Raw genomic sequence first — 13725 nt, 5'->3', positions numbered from 1 at the left:
CTCTGGAAGACAGAGACCAGACCTGGATCCCAAGACCATCTTGGCCTCCTAAAAGGAAGTTGGCTCGATTCTTTTCCAGTAACTCACGGTAGAAACTTGTAGTGAAGCATAAAAACTAGGATTAGATTACATATGCATGAAGGCTGTTTTGAAATCTAATACTTTGTACAATTTGCTAACAAAACATACTTGTTTTAAGGTGGCTGGTGGTCACAAGCTCCCACAGGGGAAGAGAGATGCATGCATCTAGTTAGACGTGCACAGTAATAAGCAGCTGGCATAAACAGGATGTTGTACCCAGATCCAGGAGTAAGAGTGAGAGTATTACAAAATCCCACACCAAGACAGGTAAGGAAAGGCAGGAGGCCTAACACCAGATAAGCCGATTACCAGTATTGTACATTAATATCGAGGTGGGGCTTCCAGAGTAGTTGTCTGCATTGAAAAATAAAAGATAGGTTTGCTTTCTGTGACAAAAGTATCATTGTGGAATCTGAGCTATACCTAATAGTATCCCAAGTGAACCCTGGGCAGACTCACCAAAACAGTTGAAAAGAGGAGGCGATTTAGACCATAACCCTTAAGATTTTGCACACAAAGGATTAGAGATCAATTCTGCCATGTCAGATAGAATGTTTGCAAGATCACTGGCCCAGAAGATATGCTCCACAGAAGCAGACTATCAAGCTGTGTAAGAGCCTCTAGAAGAAAGGGCCCTTACACCCAGAGACTCAATTCCCTAAATGTAGGTACACAGCAAAGTGGCAAATCTCTCTTTTTTGTACCTTGAACAGCACAAAACAGATATTTGTAGAAACCCTGAATTAGGTGCTAACAAAATTTTCCATGGGTCAGATTACCATCAAAGGAGGCTACCCTCTCAGCAAGAGATCGCCACCAAAAAGTTCACCTTGACTGAAAGCTAAGAAGCGTATGGGCTGGATACAGAGAAAGTAATTTTTTTTTTTTTAATTATTTTTTGGTAAAAAGATTTAAACTCCAAAACGAGTGCAACAAGGTATAATCTAAATTTGACCTTTTTCTCTTGGACCTTGTCTAGCCTGACAAGGAGACTGCCTTGTTTATGCATTGGAGGAATGCCCAACTTAAGGGAGGGCTAATATTTGGGTTTTCCCAAGATTCCGTAGCAATCCCATTAATGTCCTTATAGAAAGGGAAACAGTACTATTTGCTAGACTTGACCTGCCTTTTCCAGGGGGATTTCTGTCAAGAAGTGTTCACTGGACAAATCCAGATAACGGACAACACTTCCCAAAAGTCCAAGAGACTCCTATGGCTAAGACCTTGCTGTGCCTTGAGATGGGCAATGGCTCACCCTCAGTACTTTTTAGAAGCTGGGGTGCCAGATAGGAAATCTCTCTCCCCATTGGAACATTCTGGATCTGTGTGGAGATAAATATTGAATGAGCTCCTATGGAGCGTGTCCAGTCTGCTCATTCAGTAACTAAGTTTATGTTGTAGTGGTTTTGTTCAAACTTGAAATTCCACAGAATTTAGAGTCATCCATACATTTTTGAAGACTAGAACAATTAAAATATTGGCTTAACTAGCATTATGGTAGGCAAGACAAGTTTAACGATATACTGTTCACACATGTTTTGCTCAGCTGAGTAGACACAGAGTAGCGAAATAACGGGCCTTGTTTGTGTTTTTTTTTTTTATAAAGTAGACAGGAACCTCACAGCAACCTCTCTTGATCCAGGACTGAAAGATTGAGAGTTTGGCAGAAGCAAAGTCAATACAATGTATAATCTATAAAGATGAACTGGAGAGTGATCCATATCTAAAGAGCAGTTAAGAAAATGAGCCTTAGATTTCAGTTTGAAAGCTATACTATGTTACAGTAGCATCTAGTCAGGATCCAGTCAAACTAGATTCTGGTAAACACACTGATCTTTCTGGACCAGAGACTATACCTTGTTAGCTAACTTAAGGCTCAGAAAACTTGACCTATGAGGACAGGGTTAAATAATTGTGCATGATTAATTTAGAGAAGAGAAGATGTAGAGAGACATTATCAGTCTTCAAAAATTGAAAATGTGTTTCTGAAGAGCTCAGTGATCAACTGTTCTCCATGTCTTGTCTATTGAGGGTAGCATTTAATGTAGCAAATGAGTTTTAAGTTAGATATCAGGAAAAAGCTAACTAGAAGGATGGTTAAGCATTGGAATAGGCTACCTAGGGAGGTTGTGGAATCTCCATTGTTGGGGGTTTATAAGAATGGGTTAGATAAACATGGATGGTCTTGGTATACTTTGTTCTGCCTCACTACAGAGGATGGACTAGATGGATCTCCTGAGGTCCCTTCCAGCCCTACATTTCTCTGATTCTATAAATCTGAGCTTCTGAATGTCTGGACCAAAGGCCTCTGTTAGGGCTCCCTCCCCACTCAACTCTGGGGTACAGTTGTGGGGACCCGCATGAAAGACTCCCTGAGCTTTTTACCAGCTTTAGGTTAAAAACTTCCCCAAGGCACAAATCTTTTCCTTGTCCTTGAACAGTACTGCTGCCACCACCAAGTGATTTAGACAAAAATTCAGGAAAAGGGTCACGGAGTCCCTTGTTCCCCAAAATATTCCCCCAAGCCCCTTCACCCCCTTTCCTGGAGAGGCTTAAAAATAATGTGAGTACTGACCAGACCCTTTGTCTCTAGGACACTGAAAAAATCAATCAGGTTCTTAAAGAAAGAATTTTATTTAAAGTAAAAGAATCACACCTGCAAAAATCAGGATAGAAGGTAACCTTACAGGGTAATAAAAATATTTAAAAAAAACAGAGGATTCCCCTCTAGGCTCAGCTTTAAAATTACAAAAAACAGGAATAAAACTCCCTCTTAGCATAGGGAAAATTCACAACTTAAAACAAAAGATAATCTAATGCATCTCCTTTCCCTTACTTACAATTTTTGTAATCTTAGATGCTCATTTCAGGTATATTTTCAGGAGATGTTTTTCCTGCCTAGTCTCTCTCTCCATCCAGAAAGTGAACAACAAAGAGAGCACAAACAAAACTTTCCCCTCCCCCAGCCCCGAGATTTGAAAGTATCTTTCCTTTTTGGTCAGGTGCCAACCAGGTTATTTGAGCTTCTTAACCCCTTACAGGTAATGATTCAGTACAGCTGCTCAGGAGGGATTTTGTGCTACCCTTAGCTGTATGTTTATGACAGCCTCTAACCGTGCAATTCTAATGGCTTAGAAACTCAAGTTAGACAATAGTTTTCTAACACAGAGTATTATATACAAATCTACAGCCCACAGGGCTAGCTTTAGCATTTTATTTAGACACCAACAGGCCTATCCCGCAAGGAATTTGCTTAAGCAGTTAGCATAAGGCTTTGAGACCTGTGAGCCTTACCATAGGTGGCCAGTCACCCTGCGTTTTGGCAAACTGGGAACATGTGCTTAGGGCAGAGTTTGTACAAAATGAAACCAGGTAACCACAGGAACACTGAACTAAAACTAGGCTTGGATATTTTTATGATAGAAACATTGGCAGACGCTTATCCACAAACTTGCCTTGGCAATGAATGATAAGTTGAAATCATAAGTACAACCTACAAATTAAGGGCTTCCCAGCATTATTAGGGTGAGGAAGCTAAATATGGACAAAGGAGGCTGGGCATTTGTGTGAACATTTATGGCAACTATAAGGACCTACATAGGCCAGATCACCTTGCAAGGGGAGATCTGGACCATTAGACTCGTTTGCCATGACAGGGAGAAGGTAGGACCTTCATGGATGGCCACTTGTCTCTTACCGCCAGAGCCCCAAGAAAGGGTTTGAGAATACATAAGGAATTGTACAAGATATTAGGTTAACTTTATATTTCTGCTACCTTTTTATGTGGTTTGGAGTATTTGCAGCTATATTAGTTGTGCTAATAAAACTGTTTAAAGCTTTGCTTTGTCCTCAGTGCGAGTGGTGTCATTGTGCACTACAGGGTTCCCAACTACACACAACTTGATAACCTGAATTCTGTTGTGCCTGATTCTGGGAACAGAACCCTGCAATTCTCAGCTCTTTAAATCAGTAATTAATTGCCCACTCAAAGAATAGGGCAACTAGAAAATATTCTGTATTAGACCTTTAAAAAGTGAAGATGACTAACTGCAGTGCAAAGTGACTGCTCAGGTGCAAGCCATAACCAGATTACATTCTTTATGTGCAAAAAGAACACCGTTCAACTGCAAAATTAACAAGCAAAAGCTACATTAAAAACATTAAGGTTGCAAAATCAAGAACTGAAAAATTAGGAAATGCTGAATTAAACTTGCTTGTGCAACCTTAATTCAGCCCATTTGTGCATACGCATTATAGCATAATCTTTAGTTACGTATTGACACGCTATTTTTCAGCGGGACTCTTGCCTCATTCAGTGCACAGAATGGACCTGCGCTGGGCAAAAGGAAATGGAAAAGGTCCATTTGTTATTAGATGGCAATTGCATAAAATATCAATGAATCAAATTCAACATGCTCAATAAATATTTGTTCTGTATTTGGAAATAATGTATATGACATTCATAATTAAATACATCCTTCCTAGTTGATTAGAATAAAAAGTAAAATACCATGTATAAATTTAAAACATCTTTCAATCAGTAGAAGCCGGTAAGCATTTTAGAACATAGGTCTAAAAGAGCTAGCAGAGCAACTCTACATCACTGTCGTTGGTTTTTAATAGGTTTTGCAAATCTGGAGTAATTCCAGAAGACTGGTACAACATCAGTAGCTACAAAGCTATCATTGTTCAGCTATGACATCGTTTATTCTATAAACTATAGTGTTTAGCATCTCAGAAGACATCCTGTTGGCAAAAGGAATTCCCTGTGAAATGCAGACTTCCTCATTCAAAATGTATATGAAATGATGTTCAGACATGGTCCTGATAATTTAGGAGGAAGGAATAGCTCAGTGGTTTGAGCACTGGCCTGCTAAACCCAGGGTTGAGAGCTCAATCCTTGAAGGGGCCATTTAGGGATCGGAGCTAAAATTGGGGATTGATCCTGCTTTGAGCAGGGGGTTAGACTAGATGACCTCCTGCAGGCCCTTCCAACCTTGATATTCTATGAAAACCATCACAACGCCATGTCCCATGTGCTGGGGCTAATATCACAATAATAGTAATAAATATCCTACAGAACACCGTAGAATTCCTACTATTCAGCCACAGAAGATTAGATCTAAATATTCACATCAGGTACATGGAAAGAAGACCAGGTCATGATTAATGCAAGGGATCATAAGTCATGCATCAGCAAAGATTGGGAAGCCAACTTAGGGTGTGAAGAGTTTTAGATTCATCCTACACTGCAAGAGACTTCTGTGATCAGAGGCTATTTACTTAAGCAGAAGTGATCTTATGCTGTCTTTAGACATGCTCTTAGACTATTTAGTCTTCTTGTGGACAGGAGAAACCAGTAGCGAATCCAGTGTTGCTGGGTATAAAAATCCCTCAAAACCCTTTTGGGGAACTTGATACTTATTTTCCATTATTTTAGCAGTGACAAGTTAAATGTACATCTGGATATAGATACCCCAACTACAAGAGAAACCACTTTGAATTGAATTTTTGCCAGAGAATTCATTCAGAATATAAAAAAAGGGGGAACATGGTACCAGACATCATCACCTACTTGAAAGTTAAGAAGCACCTCCTGTCTGTAAGTACCTACATGAGGAGAAATTTTCTGATTTTAGGGGGCTCTAATCCATTAAACAAAGATATAACAAGATCCAATAGCTGTAAAAAAAAAAGACAGATGCAAACTGGAAAAATACAGTACAAATTTTAACAGTTAAGGTAATTAACCACTGGAACAACTTACTAAGGGATATGATAGATTTTCCTCTCTTTATATTAAAGACTAAGACAGATGCTGTACACCAGTGATAAATTATCAGCAAGGATCCTAGTTTTCCCCATGATTAAAAAAATAAACTATATGATGAAACAAAAATCCATTTTTCTGCAATTGAAATGAAATGCTGAACTTTAATTTCCCTATCCACAATCTATATAGGTATCAATTGAACACAATGTTTTACTGATATACAGTAGAACCCCATTTATCAGAGACTCCATTATCCAGCTCTCCATATTAACCCAACCTAGGGTGACCAGATAGCAAGGGTGAAAAATTGGGATGGGGGGGAGGGGGGAGAATAGGCACCTATATAAGACAAAGCCCCAAATATCAGGACTGTCCCTATAAAATCGGGACATCTGGTCAGTCTAACCAAATCACCAGCCACCCAGGGCTGACGCCACCCTACCCCCATCTTGAAATAAGGGATAGAAAGCTCTTTGCCAATTCTCCTGATTATCCAATCTAGCCCTGGTCCCAATTAGATCAGATTAACGGGTTCCACTGGGATGGGGCCATTGGAAGGATTAGAGGAAGAGAGTACATTAGAAAGTTCTGCATCTGTGACAGGGAGAAGAGAATTGTAGGAGGGAAGAGAAGGGAAGAGAAAGCAAGCCAAGCCAAGGGGGAAGATAATCTTGTATTTTGTCAATTTTCTCTTGGAAGAAATCTGCAAGCTTCTGTGCACAAAAGAGAGAGAGAGCGAGCAAGCGCACGTGCCCAAGGTGGATATATGGTAACCAGGATTGCAAGTGCGGAATTCATTTAACTTGAGACCCGGAGCTGTTTAGCTCTGAAGACGGCAGAACTGAAACAGGAGAGAATAAATTTGTAGTGGAGAATGTCAGCCTGGTCATGGGATTTCTGCAAGAGACACCGTGCACTGCAAGAGCAGAAGAGGAGGAAACAGATATTAAGGGTGCATCAGGGCTGCAGGTTGGCAGGATGGACCTTGCAATGGAAGACAGGCACCAAAGAGTCAAAGGGGGTGGGGGGAGAGAGGAGGGAGAAAGAGAGAAAAGCACGGACAGAATCAGCAGCCCTATTAATGGAAGAGAAGAGAGAGACCAGAACCTGGACATAAAGACTAAGTGAGAGGGCATGGTGGTGGTATAACAGGCAACTGAAAGAGAAGATGATTATCGAAGAGGAGGAACTCAGCAGAGATTAAAGAGAGCAGTGCTTGATGAAGACCGAGTCGAAGTACAAAGGTGTAAGGTTTCAAGTAATCAAATTCTGGAGCTCTAAGAAATCTACATTATGGTGGTTAGGAAACAAATTTACTACACTCTTTGTAAATTAAAGACTCATTTAGGCGCTAAGAATTAAAATCCGCAAGTGTGAAGGAGACAGTGAATACTAACAAGCACAACATGGAGTTGGGTGGTACCCTCAAGGTGCAGCCTGAGATCTGTTGGAACCTCTGTGCCCCCTAACAATTCAGCTGGGTTGGTCTCTCTCACACTGCTCTGATGAGGAGACCTAGCCACCCTCTGTTATCACCCAAAACGGCAGCAGATGGCGCCACACACCCAACCAAGTCACCCGAGTGCTTTACCTAAGCCACTCACGGACCAACAATAAAGGTACCGGCCAATTTCCCAGCTCCCCAGCCTTGCACCGCTACTGGAGCATAAACCCAGTATTATACCACTGCACAGGGGTCTGTACGGTGCAAGTAGTCCCCTTTCTTCCTCAATGCGGGGGAGATATGTACAAGCCTTTGTTAACAGAGCTAAGATTCCCTAACACTTCACTCAAGAACACTGGTTAAGATAAAACACAAAACAAGTTTATTAACTACAGAAAGGGAGATTAAGTGACAGCAAACAAAAAAAAATTTCAATCTAAGTCTCATACAAACTGGATAGGATTTGAATCAGCAATTTCTCACTCTGACTCATGGCAGAAGCAGGTTTTAGCCTCCTTACACAGGCTGGGCTTTCTTCTTACCCGCTGGGACCCCCCTCCCCGCCCCAGTTCAGTCTTTGTTTCTCCAGTGTTTCCAGATGTTGTCTTGTAGGGGAGTGAGTCCTAGTCATGAGGTCACTTCCCCCTTATATAGTTTTTCCATATGGTGGGAACCCCTTTCTTCCAAGCCCGGTTCCCAGCCCAGTTTGTGGAAAAGTACAGGTACCAAAATGGTGTTCAGTATCATATGACCTGGTCACATGCCTTACTGAGTCATAGCAGCCATTATCCATAGGCTGCCTAGGAGTCCCCAGGGAAGGATAAGGTCTTCTATAGTCCATTGTCTTTGTTGACAGGCCATTAGCACTGTCTAGCTTCTTCACTGTTGTACTTGAAAGGCTAGTTGTGGGTGTCTTCAACTTTACAACATCTTTCAGTAACACGTACATAGCAAAACTTCATATACGACAGCACATACAATACAATGAGATATTAATGGTTAGCTGATCAAGACTTAGAATGACACTTTGCAAAGCATACCTCCTACAAAACACATTATAATTACATCACCATGGTAAATATGGAGTGCAGAATGTCACAAACATACCACATACCTTCTGAAAAAATGTAAGAAACAAAACTACCCATGTGGCTTTACGAGGGACTGATCGAAGGCCTGAGGCCAGAAAAAGCTGGAAATGGAGGTGGAAGGGGGGAGGACAATAGCCAGAAAATGGTCATAGCTTACTGAAAAGAGATAACATTACCGACAGAACACTAGCAAGTATTCAACAATCGTGCATTGGAAAGGAAACCTAGATGACATAGGTCTTTTCCACCACTAGTTCTATGTTTCCATAAAAGCTATTTCATGTCAAGATTGGGGTTTCTTTGTGCTACATGCTGTACAGTTTAATGTGATACTTGTCTAGAAAAGCTTAAATAATGCAGAGTTTGGTGTGTGCTAAGTATTTCTCCCTTTCTCTCCACCCCATGGCTGATCCACAAAAAGATATAAATCTGACAGAGCTCCTGGCTATTGAAATTAGTCCTCTAGCTCAAACTGTAAAGTCTCACGCTTCATCTTAGGAGATGCCCAGTTCAGGTCCCTGTCCTGACCATCATAGCTATGGCTGTCACAATGGAGCAGTTGATTATTGAGCCAATACAAAGGACTAGTATCACACTTGTTCAAACAAGGTAATGACCAAAATTATTTTATGCCTTTTATTATATTACCCACTATATAAATATTTTTACATTTTTAATGTATGATACAAGATTCAGAGTAAAGGAAACAAAGTACGCAGTCTGTCACTTTTGGACAAAATAATTTCCCTGTTTTAAGCCTGACCATGCTCTAATAAACCTTAAATTTCACACATCACATCATTCAAACCAATATTGCTAAATATTTTGTTAATGAAGATGAGTCTTATACACATTAGACCTTAAATATTCAGCATTTAGGCAATTAAGTTATTACTTTTTAAAACACATATCACCTTATTCTAGTGTTGCAACATTCACACTTCAAGTAATAGTGTCTGTACCGGATGTTAAAGAGATAGCTTCTTGATGCTGTGCACTGACCAACCACCAACCCACTGAAACAGGATTCACTTCTGTCCATTAGAAAGCAAGGGCAATAGTGAAACTCCAAGAAAGGTCTAGGTCAGAGACTGCAAAAAACCCCAAGGGGCTTTCTCCTGATTGTGGAATAATCGAACTACATCTCACGTGGGTAGGGAAACAAAAATTAGTTTACAATTAAACGAAAAGATGATCGATTTGCATCAACCGTCCAACCGGTTTTTGCAGCAACCGTTCAAATCCCAGCTCTTTTCCTCACTGCAGCTTGTTTACAGGAAGCAATTTGGGCCCAGTGTACTCGTAGGCCCATACCCCACAAGAACTTCAACTCAGCCATTAGCACGGGCAGAGATTGGCCGGCTCTCCCGCAAACCAGGAGCCCCGGGAGCGTTTCCAGCGCCTCACAGGAACGCGGCACGCAGCACTGGTGGTAACCACCTAGCACCGACCTCCCCCGACACCCCCACTTCGGCCAGCCCGGCCCGCCCAGAGCAAAGCCCGCTCGCCATCCCGGACTCCGCCTTCGGGCCCGGGGCAGTGGCCGATAACGAGACCTGCCCCACACACCGCGTCCCAAGAAGTCAGCCGCCCCGGGGGCTGCTCCGCTCTACCGGCCGCCGGCGCAGCGGAGAGCTCCCATTCTGCTGCCTTCTGCCCGGGACCCCGGCCCCGCTCCTCCGCAGGGAGTCACCCCGGCCCACGCCCACCCGGGCCCTCGCTCCACATCGCCCCGGAGCCCGCGGCCCCGCCCGGGCACTGCCAGCACCCTCGGCCCCTCCCCGTCCGCCCGCCCGGCCGTACCCTTGGCCTCGCAGTCGGCGCAGTACTTGTTGTCCTCCTCCCGCAGCAGCTTGGCCAGGATGGCCTGGTGCTGCTCGTTCTGCTTCTGCGCCTTCTCCCGGCACGAGCGGGTCGACATGGCGGCGGCGAATCCCGACGCGCTCGCAGAGCGAAGACCGGCTCCGCTCCAACCTTCCCGCAACCGGGCACCGGCAGCCGGCTGCAGAGAGACTTCCTCAACCGGAACTACTTGCAGCTACATCCGCCTTCAAGCCTTCCCGGCCGAGTAACGCGTCCAACCCAGCATAAGAAAATAGTCCCCGGTTTGGAACAATAGAGTCCAGGAGCTCCTGCACCATGAGATTGCCTGATGGCCTTCCCGCGCCGCTCGCAGCCTCACCGATTTAACTGAGATCAAAAAGATCCCCCAGTGTGTTTAAATTAGAGGTGGAGTGCAAACCATCGCACGTATCCATCCGCCCACAGGTGAACGCCTAACCAAGATCCGGACGCACCTCTGTGACGGCGGGGGCGGGGCCTGGCTCGAGCCTCTTTCGCTGACTGCGCCGGGTGCCGGCTACCTGCAGCGACAGCCGCAGCGGCGAGGGGCGGCGCTGAGGGGGCGGAGCCTCATGCTCTCTCCACACGCCTTGTTAACTCCAAGGGGAGGTGGGGTCTCCCAGGCGGGTATATTTCAAAGCCGCCGATTCCCGAGCAGTATTAGTCTGGCATAACCTTAGACGTTTGCAGGAGGCACAGTCTTAGCAACCATTCAAAATGCATTGGTTAGACCCCAAACTGCAGGAGACTGGCTTAAAAATCACGAGGCTTTAGACAAACAGATTGTGATCTAGTTACTGAGGTCTTCAAGCTTTTTTCACGATTATGAGGGCTAGAAGCGTTTTTAAACAAAAGCTGAGCGTTTCATGCCTCGTGTGTCTTTTAAACGTAGAGTGTCAAGAAAATCATCAAATGCCATGACTTGGTGGCTCATGTGCTCCCTTCCTCTCCTGCCATCTTCACCTTTGTCACTCCTTTCACACCACCCCTATGCCTCCCAACTGCAGGGGCAGCTATAGGTTATGTGCATCACCACTATCAATGAAAATGGGACCCCAGAGGCACAAGCATGGGAGAATTTAGTATTCACTTTCCCTCTCCTTCCACCCTACTGCTATAAAATAAGATTGGTCAGATTTGGGATGGAGGGAGGGCTGCATAGCACAGTGGTTTGAGCATTGCCCTGCTAAACCCAGGGTTGAGAGCTCAATCCTTGAAGGGGCCATTTAGGGATCAGGGCAAAAATTGGGGATTGGTCCTGCTTTGAGCAGGGGGTTGGACTAGATGACCTCCTGAGATCCCTTCCAACCCTGACATTCTACGATTCGGGAGTTGCCATGTCTGCAAGCACCCACAAAGTGCCTGGTAAAAACATGATCTGATTATTAAGACCTAGGACTCAGGACACCTGAGTGTTTCCAACCTTGTTTTTGACACTGGTTTGCTGTGACCTTAAACATGCATTAAAGCACATAGCTAGAATTTTTTGACTGACTTTGGGAAAGCCTCTTATCTTCTATGTACATCAGTTTTCCTTTCTTTAAAATGGACATAATTATACTTACCTACCTTGCAATGCTCTCAGATATACAGACCATTTATTTAAAAAGCATTATATAAACACAAAATATTATTTAAACTGTATGAATTGGGAAAGTGAGACAGAACAGTTAAGCATATTGTCTTGAAGGCACTGAGGCCCAGTGGATTAGCCATTGGTTTAACAATCAAGAATCTTGGTTTAATTCCAGATTCTAATGCCTACTTATCCAACCTTGGGCAATTAACTTAGGACTTGGTTGAATTTCAGAGGTGTCAAGTTCCCCATTCAGACTGAAGTCAAGGAAATCTCTGTGTGCTCAGAAACTCTGAAAATGAGGGTCTTATTTCTAAGAGCCTGTCTTGCCATCAGTAAAACAGTACTGATTTATCTACCGACCTCACAGTGGGGCTGAGAGGAAAATTTAGTTAATATTTGAATAGCACTTTGAAAATAGAATGCTTTATGTATACTATTAGGTTCTCCCTGCAGCTTAAAGAAGGACATGGAAGTACAAACATCACTCCCTGTATCCTAGCTCTGCTGTCTTTTTTTCAGAGCCTAGAGAAGGACAGGATATTATCAGAATAAACTATGCTTTGCAGAATTACTTTGATTTTGTGACTCAACCAACAGGTTTGAAATAATTTAGCCAGAGATACAAATCCACACAGAGATGGCTCAGGCCCTTCATCTTCAAGATACAGAAAATGACTTCCAGGTAGCTTACTGCATACATTTTTCAGCCAATATCTTAAAAACTGAAGCTCTGTGTATAGATCGGGGTGGGCAAACTTTTTGGCCCAAGGTCCACATCAAGGTTGCGAAACTGTATGGAGGGCTAGGTAGGGAAGGCTGTTCCTCCACAAATAGCCTGGCCCCGCCCCCTATCTGCCCCCTCCCACTTCCCGCCCCCTGACTGCTCCCCTTAAGACTCCCGACTCATCCAATCCCCCCTGCTCCTTGTCCCCTGACCGCCCCCTCCCGGGACACCCACACACACACCCTGACAGGCCCCCTGGGACTCCCACACCTATCCAACCCCACCCTCCCCCCCCCCCACACACACACACACACTCCCTGTCCCCTGACTGCCTCAACCCGTATCCACACCCGGCACCTAACCGTCCCCCAGGACTCCCACACCTTTCCAATCCCCCCAGTTCCCCATCCCCTGACCACCCCGCCCCAGAACCTCCGCCCCATCCAACCCCCCCCCGCCCCCCAGCTCCCTGTCCCCTGACTGCCCCCCGGGATCCCTTGCCCCTTACCATGCTGCTCAGAGCAGCAGGAGCTCGCTGCCATGCTGACCGGTAGGAACAGCAGGCCAGAGCACTGGCGGCACAGCGAGGCTGCGAGGGAGGGGGGACAGCAGGGTAGGGGCTGGACTAGCCTCCCTGGCCTAGAGCTCAGGGGCTGGGCAGGATGGGTCCGCAGGCCGGATGTGGCCCGCGGGCCGTAGTTTGCTCTGATATAGATGTTAAAGAGACCAAAGTGCATTTGGTAAGTGCAAAAGTTTGCTGCAGTCATGCAAAATCTCTTCTCCCCACCTGTCAGTGGCTGCTATCCTTCGCACCACAAGCCATTACAGTGGTGCTAAATCTGGACAATTTGTGAAATATTTTGTGATCTTAGTTGTTGTCTAAATAATACAATAGCATACTTACCAAACTGGGAAATACTCCCAGATTCTCAGTGAGTGTTTTGCTAAATCAGAACAGTATTTGCATAAATTTGACTTAATAAGGATGCATTCATCAAGTACACAGTTGTTACATTAAATAGGTGTGACACTGTAATCTCTGGTGTAATACTAAAGCTGATAAATAAACATCAAATGAAGGAGGGTTCAAAACCCTCACTCAAAGGAAGGAGGGTTCAGGAAGCAAGTTACTTCTAGGTCCTGGAATTACAGCTACATTGGGAGTTTCTATTATTATCCTTGTTTGCTAAA

The 13725-nt window shown here is 44.2% G+C and overlaps 1 protein-coding gene across 2 annotated transcripts in view; it reads right to left on the bottom strand.

The window, feature by feature from the left end:
* SMAP1 (small ArfGAP 1) overlaps positions 1-10790 on the bottom strand; it is a 240703-nt gene extending 229913 nt beyond the window's left edge. The window contains exon 1 of one of the 2 annotated variants that reach the window (XM_007070547.4): positions 10193-10790. In XM_007070547.4, the coding sequence (XP_007070609.3) occupies positions 10193-10310 (118 nt within the window). In that variant the 5' untranslated portion in view covers positions 10311-10790. The remainder of the gene's footprint in view (positions 1-10192) is intronic. The other variant, XM_037894289.2, reaches the window with a different exon arrangement.
* Positions 10791-13725: the final 2935 nt, after the last annotated feature.

Source organism: Chelonia mydas, chromosome 3 (assembly GCF_015237465.2).
Source record: "Chelonia mydas isolate rCheMyd1 chromosome 3, rCheMyd1.pri.v2, whole genome shotgun sequence".
Lineage (NCBI taxonomy): Eukaryota > Metazoa > Chordata > Testudines > Cheloniidae > Chelonia > Chelonia mydas.
The sequence above is the reverse complement of the archived record's forward strand: the minus strand, read 5'-3'. Positions and strand labels throughout refer to the sequence as shown.